The following is a 16073-nucleotide window of genomic DNA, read 5'->3' on the forward strand; positions in this document are numbered from 1 at the left end:
TAAATCTTTAGAAGAAACTCATTTTAGACCAAAATGAATTTTTACATTGCTCAGATTTTAATGAAATGATTATCCAGGATATGGCATCTTAAAATGTCTATTTATAAATGACTCGGATAGGTTTCAGGGACATCAAAAATCCAGATTATGTAGACCCAAGTTATTTCTAAATTCCAATTTTAATTCCAGTACTCTTATGTTACAACTCCGAAATCAGTTCAGTCATACCTCAGTAAATTACTAACAACCCCACACTTTGTGCCATTTTGCTACACTACCTGACTTTACCTGGAACAAGTGCTCCAGATCCAGATTCAATAAAAGCCCTGTCTCCATACCACATCCTCACAAAAACACATGGCTCTAATAACAATTGTATAAATATATAATGACCATAAGTTTGAGAAAATATCAAGGCTAATCGGAAAACCTGAATTTAGGCACCTAGCGAGCAGAAAGTTACCACAACCACTAAAGGCATCATCACAAGGCGTAAATCGAGCCTGCGTCTGAAAAGCTTGGGAGTTAGCTGGGTAGAAACAAGCAGTGCCATGTTACATTTCTGCAGCCTTTCAGGATATGGAGTAGCTGTGAAAAAGGAGAGTGCGGCCAAAGTGGAGAGCAGATTTATAATCGCCAGCGTTGGTCCGAGAACTCCGTTATAAATCATGTAGACTTCCCGAGACCTTTTACGATGAATATGGGATGCTAAATGTACGCCATCAGAAATCTTTTAAGCTTAAAAAGCGTTTTTCAATTAATCACATATGTTATCAACAAAAGAACTCTTTATTCAGAGGATATTAGAGCCAGATTCAGAGTGAATAAGAATGTGAAGAAATCCATAAATAAACCTAGCAAACTCTAAACTACCATTTAACCCTAAATCCTTTAAGAATCATCTAGTATTACTGATTCATTCCATAGTATTGCTCTTGCTACGTTCGAGTACCATGTAACCTTGTTGATAAAGGCTCAATGGAAGATCCCCTCCCCAGTAATCCATGCAATTACAATCCTCCCTTTGTTGAGACGCCGTTGGATTTTGCAGAGCCGAATGGCTGCAATCCCCGGCGTATTTGTTTGAACAAGGTGAAAGATTGATGGGGATTAGAGCTATAACAAAGACTTCTCCCTTCTAAATGACTCCTATTAATATGTCACAGTAATCAGCACCACCGAGACCAGTATTTGTGATTTTGATGGTATGGGTGGGTTGAGAGGAACTGGAAGGAATTTGACTCCTCTACAGGAAAACAGCTGAAAGTGGATTAGTTCTGTGGGAAAGAGGGAGGAAAAGGGATGGCACAGCTTGAGGGAAACGTTCAAACTGACCTTTTGTGGCTCTCTCAGTCCTCTTGCAGTGGTGATAGATAGCCAGAGAGACTGAGAAGTCAATAACCCTCACTGCAGCTCTAATCTTACTAGAACAAGAAAAATCCAGTGGCTCTCTGAATGAGCGCTGATATCTGATGTCTGCACATGAATGAAAATGTTTCAAGACCTTAGGCTTAGGGGAGAATTAAATGCTTCAAAGTCTAATGAAAAGATCAGCAGTGACTTTTTTTTCTAATTATGGGCTGTGCTGGTGGTGTAGACCACACTTTTCCAATTTTACTTGACAAGTAAATATTGATGAAAGTTGAACATTTAAAAAGCCAAAAATACAGTTGGTTGAAGAGGAAGGCCACAATTTAGTACAAATATGTAGCATTAACCAACCTTTGAATTTTGATCATTTGCTTAAATTCTCTAAGCCGTGACGTTTTGCTCTCCTGCTTCTTTGGTTCATGAGTAGTTTATGATTCAGCCAAAAATAATACCCACAGTTTTGCTGCTAGAGCTGGTTTCTCAAAATAATGGCTGCTTTTCAGACCGTTTTAATTTTTATGTTGTTTTGCTTGTAAAAATAGTAATATTTCTCAGAAACTGTAGAGGAAGTCCAAATGTTGGCCATTTCCTCCATCAACTATCTACTGTAGCCACACCAAAGTCCACTTCTTGTTGGCTGATCTCTCCCTCATGACATCTCCTCTACAGGAAGCCTTAGGTGTGGGAAGCTGGTGTAGTTTTCAAACACGAAGTTTAAAATTTAAAGGAAGTTTTTCTCCTTCAAAGAGGCTAGAACAGACCCAGGCGTACGGCCTTAACAATCTTTGCATACTGCTAGGCCTGTCACGATAGCAAATTTTGCTGAGCGATTAATTGTCTCAAAAAATTATTGCGATAAACGATAATATTGTCTGAAGACCTTTTTACACTGATTTAATGGAAATGACATAATAATGCATGTGATTTCCTGCCAAAGATAGATGCACTTTATTTTCAAAAGAATATTTAACACTGGAACTTATAAACAAAATAAACAAAACAACCAAAAACAAAAATAAAATGGATTCTCAGTCTCCATTAACAAAAAATGTACTTGATAAAAACTAAACAACATAAAGCCAAAGTGGAAATAAATACTGCATTCAACCAAAAGAGTGCAGATTATGAAGTCTGTATATTATGTTGCCCTTCAGTAATAATTAGATTTAAATAGAGAAGATGGGCACACCGACTACCTGATGCAATAATTCACACTACATGATTTTTGCTCCTATTTTTCCCCTTATGACATATCCCCTTACACGTGTGTTACGGTAGATCGTCGTTGCCGATCCGATCTAAATCAGGGGTTTTCCCCGACTGGGATCTTAACGCACCCTGTTGAATGTGACAGGTAGCCAATCAGAAAGCGAGGATTCTCCTCAGTGTTTTCTGAGGGGAAATTACATCGGGGAATCCCAAACAGCTGATACGGCGCAACACGAAGTCCAGCGGACATCGGAGATGATACGTGGAAACAACATTAATGTTTATTCAACATGCAAAGAATATAGAAATGACAAGGGGAGGAGTTGGAGCGAAATTCCTACCGCAGTTGATAAACCCGGTAACTTTTCAGCTGTTCTTCGTTAACGTGACGTAAATAGGTTATAATGATTTTCATTCAGTCAGGACTTTACGCTGACACTAGCCACATGCATTGCAGGTAGATTGTAGTAAAGCATTGATTAATGTCTGGTTTTAAAATTAGTTCACTGGACTTGTAGCCATTATTTTGTGCCCATTGTTGGACACCACACGGCAGGAACGAACCGATTGAACCGTTATACCTAGGATTTCTGTCGGCTAATGTGTGGTCTGTCAGGTTTTGAAAAGCTCTAAGATCCTGTCGTCTGCGCTGGGCTTTACAATAAGGAAATGAGGAAGGGAGGGTCAGTGGAGAGCACCGGAGTTGAGCTTTTTTTCATTCAGTGTCATCAACAGAAAGAGAAAAAGGCCGGAAGAGACGATAATGCCGATATTTGAAATGACGTCGATAGTTTTAATTTATCATACGATTAATCGATTTATCGTTTATCGCGACAGGCCTACATACTGCTATTACAACATATCTGTACCAACCTAAAACTGACAACTGAAGCAATGGGTTTACATTATTTTTTTCACTTAGATAAAAAAAGGTAAAAGTTTTAATTAAAGCATTGTGAGATGAGGGTCAATTTTTTTGATGTTCCTGGTCTTTAACCAACCATACTCATAATTCTTAAACAAAAGAGCACTCTTTTTGAACAGCTGGACATCAATACATGCTGTGTAGCTAAAAAGTAGGACAGCATGTGTCTTATAGATCAGTAATTTTTCTGCCTTAAAGAAGAAGTTTATCATACCATTAAGCCATCGCGAATCATGCTGCTCTGTTCTGATTGGATGATGATCTCCGAGGGTACGGAAAATGGCAAAGTCCCTTCCCATGAAATCAGCAGATGTTCCAGAGTACAGCTCTCCATCTGCCGATGAGTCGTTTCAGTCAGAAATAAAGAACCGTCTCCACGGTGAACGTGTTCCTTGAGATGATAAAGGCAGTGGTCAAACTCACCAAGCAGGAGTGACGCTGAAAGCATTTTGGGGTCGTAGGGGCTTTTCCCTCTGCCATTCTCAAATTGGGAGGCCAGTCGAAATATGTTGTCCTGCGGTGAAAGGGGGTCAAAGTTCAGCTTGAGGCTAATGAAAGCCACATATAAGCCCGGTTGAAGGTACATTTATAGTCTCTGTTTCGAGTTACAGTATATTCTCATTATAGCGTTCTATTTTGGGCTGGGATGCAAAACAAATTCAGCCTGACATGAGCAGTGAGTAATGTGTTGTTTTTTATAACACAGTTGGGCTGTCCTGCCACAGGTCAACAACAGTTTCTGCAACAGGGAAGTGTAATGTAAAGTAGGAAAGAGCAGAAATAAGTAAGATGGTTGTTTTTCCATCCGGTGATGGCACTTTTTTAAGCTCAAGCGAACAAATGTCTAAAATAAGGCCTTAGTGGTGAAAGCACTCACACCTCTGCCCATTATTGGTCTGCAGAACTCATGCTGGTGCATTGATTAACCTGCAGCCCTCTACTGAGAAAACTGATTAATCTTTAATGTAAGAGAAGAGTTACTTAATATCCAACTGCTACAACTGAACTATTTGCTGGCCCATCTTTTTCCCACTTTTCTCACACAAAAGAAAACACAAATGGAAAGGTAATTGCTGTGGTACACATTTCAGATTATGCAGCGGCGTTGCTGCTTCTTACGAAAAGCAAGCATTCATTTAAATTATCTTCTGCATATCCACCAATGTATTAAAAAACTAGAACTTTTAAATTATCTCGAGGTATATAAAATAATCAAATACCTCTGCTCTTTTGCCCATTTCCAGATAAGCGCAGATGGGGTGGAAGGCTCCTGTTCCACAGATGTACAGATGGGTCTGGTTATACGGTTGAAGGACCCGGATGAAATTAGAACACTCCTTCTGAAACACAAGTAAAAGAAACACAAGGGCTTTAACATTACAGATAAGTTTATACAAGGAATATACAGAACATAAAGCAGATAAATGACATTGATGTATCTCTGTTATTTAGTAGGGAATCTAACTTTGGTAAAGAAAATGTAAAGAAAATTGTAAAAGTAATCATAGTTACTGAATGTCTATATTTTGTCACAATACAACTTATTAAGGCAATTTTATATAATAAATCGGCAAAAAGCAGTGATTTATTATTAGTTGAAAGAAAAGTAATGCATACATACAAAAATAAATAAATAAAAACTGTGGCTTTATTTGCATTTATCCACTGAGTTAACATTTTGTAGAACCACCACAACCATAATCACCACAATTGTGCCAGGTCACGTTTCACATGTCTCTACCAGGCTTGCACATCTGGAGATGGACAATTTTGGCTTTCTTGTTGCCACTCTTGCATAAAACCCAGATTTTTACAAGGGACAACTAATAGTTGTCCTGTCAACAGATCCTCCAACGTGTACAGTGGATCTCTGGCATTCCTCCAAAAGTACCATGTGCCTCTTGGCTGCTTCTCTGATTTATGCTCTTCTTGACCGGGCTGTTAATTTGGCAGTATGACTCGGTCTTAGTGGGGTTGCAATTGTGGAATACTTTTGCCATATTTTTATGACAGACTGAATAGTGTTCTATGTGCTTTCCAAAGATTGATTAAGTATGTAAGAAACTAACACTGCTTCAAACTTATTCCTGATCTGTCTGGAGAACATCAGACAGATCAGGTCTCTTGTTTATCCCAGGCTTAGAAATAGAAATTGCCCACAGTCTACACCGGGGAGGACATGGGTGCAAATGCCTTGATCTTGGTGGTTGAAAAAAAGACAACATCTTCAAAGAAACCTTCAATGCAAAGTAAAGTATGGTCTGTGTATTTATTGACTGTACCCAGACCAAAAATGAGACAAGACACTTAAAACCATCTGTCTAAGGTTGGGTGTATTAACCAAACTGGTGAGTTGTGAATTCAACTTATTGAAATGATTGCAGAGATGGATATCCTGGTAAAAGGGTTGAGTGAAAATTTTCCTTTCATTTCATCATAATGTACGACTTTGTGGTGTTCTGTCACATAAAATCCCCCAAAATATGCCTATGTAACCTAAGGAAATGTAAAAGAAAAAGTTTAGACATAGAAATGCTTTCATAAGCATTTGGTGTCTTCAAACTAAAAAAAAAAAAAAAAAAGACTAACTAAAAACAGAAAGTATCCGGGCTTGGGGAACAGCTTTGATTAAAATCCAGTATATGAGCGACTTTCCAGTTGGTTTGGAAAGACTTGCGAGGCAGAGTCTCCATCAAGGAAACCCCACCTGGAAGTCAAATCAGGAAAATCAGCCACAGCTCTTTTAATGATCCATAGGCTTGAATTCTCTCATACTGTTTGGTTTGGCTCTCTTCTAACTCTTGATGGTCCCAGCGGTGTGAGACTGTTTATTAGGGCGCTAATCAGCAGCATTGGTTAATGCAGGATGCTTATTAGCAGCCTTGAGGAGCTGATTTAGGCACATATGTTTAAGAGATTAAGCTCAGGTTAGCCCAATTACAAATACATGCTTAATATCCGTCGAACAAATAGGTACACAGCTGCAGGAGGATTTGGAAAAACAGAACACATCACATTAGATGACAGCCAAATTACCCCCTTTCTTTTCCTGCCTCTTTAACACATATATCTGTTCAGACGTTCAAGCTCACAGACGCCTCATTCTGATTATGTGATGATGTGAGGCAAAAATGGATGCAGGGCATCAGGTTGAAGTGATGACATTTTCCAGAGCAGCATGAATTAACAGTGTGATCACAAGTTGCAGTCCTTCCTGCAGCATAGAAATTTCTGGGTTTTTTTTTTCAAAAGGGCAGAAAGTGTTGTTTCAGCTCCAACTGTTTTATCTTCCTTGGTAATTTTTCTTAAGGAAAAGCTTTGACATTCTGAGAAATAATGTACTTTAGTTTCTTGTTTAAGAGGGTGACCACTCTCTCCATTTAGTAGGGATGAAGTTAGAGAGAACTGCTGGCTGGCTTTCAATGGCTAGATTGTTAGCCTGTGAGCAAAAAGGTAAAAATTGGGATTTATTTATTAAAATTGGGGTGGCTAGAGGATGAAAGTTTTCTTGACTGGAAGCCTGTCTGGTCTCACGAAAGGAATCAACACCAACACAATTTGGTACCAACGTTAAACGACGTAAACAATTGTTCTTTGAATATGATCTTTCAAATTGCATCCCATAACATTGCCTTCTCAAATATTGAACAAGGTGTGTTAATATCAGCAGTTACACAGCTGTCATTTTAGTTGCAATCATTGGACTTGGTGTTAAATTCTCAGTAAGGAAAGTAACTTTAAGGGGCAACTCATCTTACACCTAAATTACTGTTTAAAAAGGTCAGTTTATATTCATTTATTTTACACAAAATGATTTAAAAGTATTAATAATATTATCAATTTAAAATCATCAGTAAGACATTTATACGACTGATCCTGCATGTAATGCTGCTGCCTTGAATGTATGGGTCTCCGTTCCTTAACGACTTTACCTTCTGTGTTTCCTCTCGTTGAACTGCCGAAGCCCTCTGTCCGCTCACATCATTCTCACGCCCTATTATGTGCATTTCATCAACTTCAATAAAGCCCCTCAAGGGTCAACTGTGTTAAGAATTTAACACGGGTGTCTTTGTTGGATTCGTCAGCTATGCGGTAGGTAAAGTTGCACCTAAACACTGACAGGTGTTGGGAATAGTGACACGAGTGCAGCTGTGAGTTGCCCTCCAGCATTAAACCGTTTTCTTGATCGCAAACCGTGACAAACAAAATCCACACAGAGAATAAATGACTCATTTTTGGATAAATTTAATCACTCTTTTTGGACAGGGTGTTGAGTATGACTCTCCGTCACAGAAATGGGTGGACAGATTTTGACATGTGTGGGTAAGTTAAGAATATTAAAAAAGAAAAAAAAAGGATAGAATCTCTGAGTAAATCCAGAAAATGTACTGGACATTTGCAAGAAAATTGCTGGATTTTGATTTTCTTCTCCCATGATTACTGGGCAGCAAATCACAAATGACATCAGGAATTTCAACACAAAGCTCTAGTCGTGTGTCTGAACTCATGGTTCAGTACATTGTGGTGCAACAACCTGGACAATGTTACAGTCGCTGGGCTAGGGATAGCTATAAAGTCTTTAGGCATTTTTTAGAGGCGGGCAGCTGTTGCATTTGCTTCATGGCTGTAAATTGTGGTTTAGAGAAAGGCATTGCTTTGGGAGCTCTGAATACTTTGGTAATGTCCTAATCAAGGCCTCTCTGTGTTTTACGCCGTCTCAGCTCGCACCGCTTCATTCTCAAAGGTAAACATTTTCACAGCATGCAAATACCTAATTTTGTCTATTGTGCGATTTTGTGAACTCTTTCGTCTGTGTGATGGAGTGCCAGTGTACTGCTCATGTACTTTGGAATGCAAAAGTATTCAAATCCCTTGATGTTTTCCAGATTGTCTCACAATGCAAGTAGAATTGCACTTTACCCCCAAAACCACCCAGTTAAACATCGTGGTCATACTATCATGCAGTGGGTGTTCATTTGGGGAAAATAAGTGAAACTAAGTACAGGCAATTAAATAAACATGTTAGAGGTTGTTGAAGACGGGAGGCTAGCATGGAGGTTCAGCTTCAAGAGGAGAAACAAGCCAGAGTACCTGTAAGATTGTTTGGGCTAACACCTTGTGTATTAGAATGACCCAGTCAAAGGCTAGACCTAAACTCAACTTATTAGTTGGTCAAAAATTGAAAAACGCTTTTTATCCAACCAAACTGAGCTTCATCTATTTTCCAAACAAGAATTATCTAAAGGATAAATCGCTAGATGTGGAAAGATGGTTGAAACACAACCCTAAATACCTGGAGCTGAAACCCAAATTCAAGGAACATGATTAGCATCACTCATGTTCTATTCTGCTTTGACCAGGTGTTCTGATCCTGCCAAGGAAAATCCACAACTTGATACTGCCGTTACTATGTTTCACAATTGCAAAGTGCACAGTCTGTTCACTTAACATATACTACTTTTAGTTGATCTATCACATAAAGTTAAAGTCAATGACTTTAAAGTTTGCAGTTGCCACATGCCAAGCTCTCAAATTTCTAAAAAGGGAACGAATGACTTTGCAAGTGGTGGTCATTTTCATTTTAAGCGAAACCCAGAAATCTGCCGTTGACTCTGAGCCCAGAGGAGCCGCCGAGTTTCAAAAGGATGCGTGCAATTCCAGATAATCCAACAAAACCTGCAGCCCTGCACTCGAGATTCATCCAACCATGAAATTGAGATCAGATACAACACAGAGAGGGCCTTTCTAAACAGCAACACAAAGATAAGATACACTAACACCAGTGAGCACACAAAGTCGGTTGCATGCAGTCCGTGTTTGAGCAGATTTGCCCACGTCAGCCAACACATGGTGTCAGATAACATGAATTCAAACAAAAGATTTCCACATAAAAATTCACATGCATGCTGAAAGTCTGGTACATAAACATGCTCCACAATTTAATCTATTCATCATGAAAGTCAATCACCTCAGTGTCAGTGTCCTTGCCCAGTTTATGTACCATGTACACTCAATCCATAAGGTTATTTGCAGGTATCACTGAGAAATGGTGAACTGGGCAGTAGAGAGTTAAATGTGGCAGAGGTGAAATGGAAGATCACCTTTATCAGAGGTAATTTTCTAGCTCTCCAGTTCTATTGTCCCTTTTAAGAATACTCCATCGAGATCCTTACTTCTACTCTAAATAACATTTTAGATTTATCTGAAAAGATTAAGAGAAAAAAAAAAAAGAAAATTGAACGGATAACGAATACTCAGTCCATGGATAGAATCCAAACATGATGCCATAATGAATGAGGGACTTACTGCCGAATCCTTCCCTGCCCACTTGCATTCATCCCTCTTGGAGGGGGTGGCAGGCCACGCAATCTGTGCAAAAAGAAGAAAGACAAATTCACATTAGAATGGAGGTTGAGAGAAAGATGAATATGTCCTCTCAAGAGATGAATGCAGGGAAACTGTAAGTCCTAGGTGTAAATCAGGGGGATAAAGGGACACATTTTCACTGAAATTCAGTTGAATTTGCCTTAAAGCGATCAATTTTAGGTTACTAAATGTTTGATTTACAACATATTCCAGATAATGACGTGAAAACAGCTCACAGCAAAACAAATAGAAATAAATAGCAAGTTTCACATGTGTTTTTGTAAAATACACTGAAAGAGATTAGAATATTCAGGGGTATCAGCAGCTGTTCTCATTCAAATGTCCTCTCGTTAAAAGTCTTAAACATAAGGTTGTACTTTTCACTTCAAATATGGTCAGAAAGTTGTGTTTTGCAACTTGACTTGGAGGAGTTTGATCTCTCTGTTATTCACATGTGGCCCCTGGTGAACACACGCTGAAGGAATAAGTGTGCATGTTTGAGCTGTATTTAAGTAAATTTAGGATGACTATACTCTCAGGACGCAGTTGTGACAGAGCTCTTTTTTTCCTCTCCTGGTCACACAGATGTCAGTAGACAATGGAAATATATGCACACACATGTTCATGCATTAATACATTCTCACATTTCCTTAGTCCAATAATGTGCTTCATTTCCTCTGTGCATCAGCTGCATTTTGTTAACATGAAAACCTATGCAGCTTTTTGGCATTTTTCTGTAATGATGCTAAGCAACGCTTGTAAACAAAAGACAAAGAAATTCAGGGACACATTTCCTCTTTTTTTTTTTCTTTTACATGTATTTTTCATCAGTTTCTTTTCCCTGTGCAGCTCCCTGCAGCCTGCAGGCAAGTCCATGTCAGACCCGTGTGTCTGATAGCAGCCCGAATCAGATAAAAAGACTGCTAACCTAGTCCAGGTGGAGTAATGGAATTACGAACAGCCGTGTCTGGACTGAGACAGACGGTGGGCGGAATGAAGGCAAAGAGAAAGGGAGATGAAGTAATGGATTCCAGAGGGGATTTGGGCAGCAGAGGAGAGGAGATTTAACTTGAGTGTGAGTTTCTCTCCAACACACAAATATAACCAAACTTCAGACTAAAAAGGAGTTTGAATTTTACCTGTTTGTGGTCTCTGTTTATGTTGACTAAGTCAAATGAGAAGATATAGTCCTCGGCTCCAACCAGCAGTCTCCCTCGCTCCTCGTCCAATAAGAATGTGTCATAGTCTGAACTATTTGCCAGGCCATTAAAGGTAAGGAGGTTACTGGATTCTAACATTTCTGAAAGAAAGAAATACAAACAAAGAGTCACGAAAGTGCAAAGTTGAATTTCAAGTACAAGTAGTGCCAGTAAATATATTGCTGCTTGCTAATATTCTCCTTTTTTAGTAGCTCGGCAAAGCTACTAAAAAATAGTAGTAATCACATTATGATTTTCGTAATCATAATGTGAGGCACTGCAAAATTCTAACTAAGGAAATTACATGTTTCATTAATGTCCACATAAATATTTGCAGGCACTCAAAAACCGAAGCATGCCATTCAAGTCCAGCATTAGCAGTTTTAAGAGCTCACAGCATGTCACAATCAGGAACCGAGCTCAGACTGCTCAGCCGTGTGATTGGTTGAATAATTCATAATGGAGTCAGAAACAGTGGAAACACTTCATGTAAGGAATTATGCGTGGGTGGTTTCATGTATCTGCAAATAGGATATTACATAAATTACCATTCAGGGATTTATGACTGCCAATGTACTTCTGCACAATGTTTCATTTAGATGTACAGATTCGTGTAAGGTATGAGATGTTGATGTGTCACAGCACTAGAAGAAAACCAAGAGCAATTTGTGGCCTTAGGTCCAGCTGCTACTTCATCCATAAGTTAAAGTTTAATCACGAAATCTGGGTTTCATCAACAGTGAGGAAGCTTAGAGCTGCAGTACAAAAGCCAGCAACAGAGATGACATGTTTTCACAAAAACTAGCTGAAACAAAATGGAAATAAAATTACAGAAACGAATTTCCTTTCAATACATAAGTCCCTGAAAAGAGACTTATGATTCCTGATTCTAGGTGTTTGGGCATAAATTAAAATAAATTAACTATGTTACTAATAGAACTGATGTAAAAAAAATATATAATTCTGAGTTTTTTGGCAAGAGCTTATTGATGTGATTGAGTTTTACACCTATTTTGTAAAATAGGCTGATATTCTCAAGTACCGGGACTTATGAAATAATAATAATAAAAAACAAAACAACATTTTTTATTTTATTTTATGGAAGAAGGTGTCACAGTTCTTCAAGCACATTCAATCAGATGTCCTGAATTTTTTCTGGTACTATCCAGGAAAGAGACTCAAATGTCCCTTTAAGCCCACAATGAGGTACTGGATGGTTAAATGTTACCAACTGGAAAACCTTTTAGTCAATTTAGAAGATGAGTCAAGTATGCAGATTTAGAACTCAGCTATAAGCACTGACCAAAGGAAAAACTGAGAGAAGGGGCATGACTGCTGTCTATTAAGCCATTTGTTCTGGATTCTTGTTCAGGAAACTTTAATAAAAGCAGGTTTGGTTTATCCCTCTTCAGATTTGTTCTGCGAAAAGTTGATCTATTTTAATATTTTTTGTGGGAAAATTCTCCCTTTTAATCAGAACCACAAAAGGAGATGAAGTAACAGCAAGAAACAGTTTTCAAATGATTTTAAAACATTCTAGTGAGATGTTCACAACATTAATTTGTAAGATACAGTGTAAATATGAAAGATGTTTTAAAAAAAAGAAGATCAAAGTCATTATAGTTATGGTAGACTTTCACACTTCAAGTTACAAAATTTTAATAATTGATTAAACATGAATTTTTCATTGAGTCATACTGTGCCATCAGATGAGAAATTCATATTAGATATAAGCTAACTCAAAAGCTTAAAATGTTTAATTACGGAGGCTTGTGGAAAATAAGTTTGTTCTGCCACAAGTTTGTAAACTACTCCTACAACGGAGCAAAGGAATCTAAGTTTTTATACCATTAGTGATAAATGCAATAAAACTATTGGGTGTTATAAAGCTGGTGATTATTTAGAAGCAAAACATTGTTTTGTTGTAACATGCTTTAGTAGCATATTTCACCAAACTATTTTAAGTCAGTAGCTTGAGCAAAAATCTGCTAAAGCCAAGTACCATACTGTGCAAATAAACAAACAAAAAAACAGTTCAATATTTAATACATATTTCTACAGCAGACAGCAAAGTTTTGTTGTATTTCTGTATCTAAGATATTATTCTAGATATTAATATTTTTTCACAATAATAAAGTGCAAAATGTTAGCTTGTTCTGAAACTGGCAAGGCAGTCTAAAACTAAATTTTGCAACAACAAAAAAAAGATAAAGCAATTACTAATGTTTTACTGAATACACAACATGTAGAAAAATAATACATCAAGCATCACCATCAGCATTAAGATTAGACACCAAAGACATTGATTCATGACATCAAAACAAGCACAACCAAATAAATACACATAAGAGAACAGTCCAGTCATCTCTTCCTACAAAACGCAGCTTGATGGGACGTTATAGAAGCCATCTGCAGCCAGTCACCACGTGTAAGATCTTGGACATCTGTCCACATGAAAGAAGGAACTGATGGAAAGGGAGATAGATGAAGGACGCGGTATTTCTATCCGCTTTGAAAGAGCAACAGGCGGGTGGCAAGGGGCTGCAAGAGGGGCGTGGTTGTCACCTAATAAAGATGGTTGCACCATATCTACGTCAGTTGAATTTGGGTTTGAAGGAAGCGGAGAGGGTGGGTGTGGGTAGGTATGAGTGGTGGTCTGTGGTCAAGAGTTTGCGTGAACATTTGTAGAGTGCCAGAGAAGGGAATGTGTGTGGGCTTCAGGGTGGAGAGATCATTACTATATTTCAATATCCTGCCATTCGCAAATACATGACTACCATAACTGTCACCACTTCAATTCTACCAGATTGGGATTATTTAGAAAATGCATAGATAGAAGAACTTTGATTCAAATCTGCTTCTAAGCAAACAACCCAAATCTACAGAAATGTGGAGAAACTGATGATGTGTTTAGATATGAAGTCAAAAAGAAGCACAAGGATACAAGAAGCTTATTTTCTGTGTTATATTGAGACAAGCCTTCAGGTTCATTCAGACTTAGAGAGCGTTAGATTTAAATCAGACAATAGGTAAGCAGAATGCAGTACAGCAAATTTGCTTTGTATTCTGATTTTGAGAAATTAACCTCCATCTGCCATTGAACATGCTGGACTTGGGAGTGTTGGCAGCCCTTTGGAAATCTTAGGATTAAACTAACGGTATATGTGCTCTTGGGCACAAACATGGATTCTGTTGTTTTAGTAATGTTGCTAGGTTTAACAATATTAATAGCTAATATAATATACCATACTATAAAAAACAAAGATATCCCCATTACTGTTTATATGTTTATATAGGTCTTGAAGAGAGAGCCAAACTTTATTTCAGAGGGAACAAAATTCTGATCAATGTATCAATGTTAGTTCAAGAGGGAAATATGGAAATTTAATTTTCAGTCAGAGTGGCAAGAAGTCTTCTTATGTTTCAGCAAAGAAAAAGTGAAATGGACATGGCAAAAGAAAAACTCGATGTGGACAAAGAATAATTAATTACATCTGAAAGATTTTGGGATGGCAAAGGAGAAACAAGATAAGTTTGAATATGCAGCTGAGAGTTGAGGTAAATCATTGGGAAAAGAAAAAAAAAGTTGTCATGCAAAGTCTGTATGTGATGACCCGTGTGATGTGAAAACAAGCTGAATCCAGGAGCTAATCCAACATGAACTCTGTCACGAAAGGTTTCCTCTAAATGAGCCGAGGTAGAAAGAAAAAAAAAAGATAGACATACATCTCTCGACATGTGGTGATCTTTGACAAAGACAAGGTGGCCTGTGCACACGAAAACACAGAAAGGGCTTTATCTGGGCTGAGATCTGCTGTGGTTTGGGAAAAAATTCTGAGAGAACTGGGGCGTAAGCACCTAAGGACCTCCAACCTAAACACAGACACGCTCGTTTGGAAATGGGAGCACAAGAGACGGGGAACAGCAGAGCTCATACAAAATATAGCAACAGAGCGGAGAACATGCATATTCACAGAGAACATAAACTCTGGCACACAAAGGAAAAGGAGATTTATCATAAATGCACTGTGTTATTTTTAAAAATGCAAACCCAACTCTTAGACCTACACCGCAACTTGAATACATATATCACACAGGTTCTACTTGAAAACAGATATGTTCAGTCAATTCTAATCTACTCTGAATTTTTACTTACGCAGCACAAGCTAGTTTAACAGCAGCATGTAGAACACAGTCCCTAACCTGGGACCCCCGAACACACACACACACGCTGATGAATGTGGCCCCCTTGCCTCACACAGCAGGCTCATACAACCCATATAGTGCACACAGATACTAACACAAAAAATTTTCTGTACACATTCACTGAACACAATTCAGCCGGACACATGCAATCTTTCTCCATTCAGTATTCATTTTGCTCTCTTTTCTTTTACACAAATGCGCCATCTGCTCGTGTTCAATAACAAATTCCACTGTTTACATGTGGAACCTGAAGCTACACTCGTCAAGGTGAACACCGCCACACAGATGCACTAACATACTTTTTACATTCACTCAAACATATGCAAAAGGACGCCACACCTGCATTATATGAAATCGCTGAAATTTTGTGATTTAATTAAGCTTGTGAATTAACTTTACTTAAAGACACAATGGAAACTTGGTCACAAATCCTTATTTACATACAAAGCTCATGTTTAGTACCTGGAAAACTATTCATACCGTCAACCTTCACACTGTGTCTTGCTGCAAACACAATATTCTATGCATTTTAATAAGGTTTTAGGTGACAAACCAATGCAAAGTATTTCATTACATGACGTTTAAAAAGAATACATTGTTTAGAAAATCTAGAGTAAATAATCTAAAAACCATGGAGTGCATTTGTGTTCAGGTACTGTTGACAGAAAAAGTCTTGAAAATTGTTCTTCGAACAACAGCTGAAGTCAGATTGGAGAGTAATTTTGAAGTCTTGCTACAGCTTCTCAGTTGGTTTACTTCTCAACGTTGACATGCAGATTTTCTTTCAGGATCGCCTG

The 16073-nt window shown here is 38.1% G+C and overlaps 1 protein-coding gene across 2 annotated transcripts in view; it reads right to left on the reverse strand.

The window, feature by feature from the left end:
- LOC102227535 (semaphorin-3ab-like) overlaps nt 1-16073 on the reverse strand; it is a 41261-nt gene that overhangs the window by 13482 nt on the left and 11706 nt on the right. Inside the window, exons 2-6 of one of the 2 annotated variants that reach the window (XM_023350267.1) lie at nt 11011-11171; nt 9812-9874; nt 4726-4842; nt 3929-4019; nt 3720-3839 (exon numbers count right to left, since the gene is read on the reverse strand). In XM_023350267.1, the coding sequence (XP_023206035.1) occupies nt 3720-3839; nt 3929-4019; nt 4726-4842; nt 9812-9874; nt 11011-11171 (552 nt within the window). Of the gene's footprint in view, nt 1-3719; nt 3840-3928; nt 4020-4725; nt 4846-9811; nt 9875-11010; nt 11172-16073 lie in introns of both variants that reach the window. The other variant, XM_005805900.2, reaches the window with a different exon arrangement.

Source organism: Xiphophorus maculatus, chromosome 17 (assembly GCF_002775205.1).
Source record: "Xiphophorus maculatus strain JP 163 A chromosome 17, X_maculatus-5.0-male, whole genome shotgun sequence".
Lineage (NCBI taxonomy): Eukaryota > Metazoa > Chordata > Actinopteri > Cyprinodontiformes > Poeciliidae > Xiphophorus > Xiphophorus maculatus.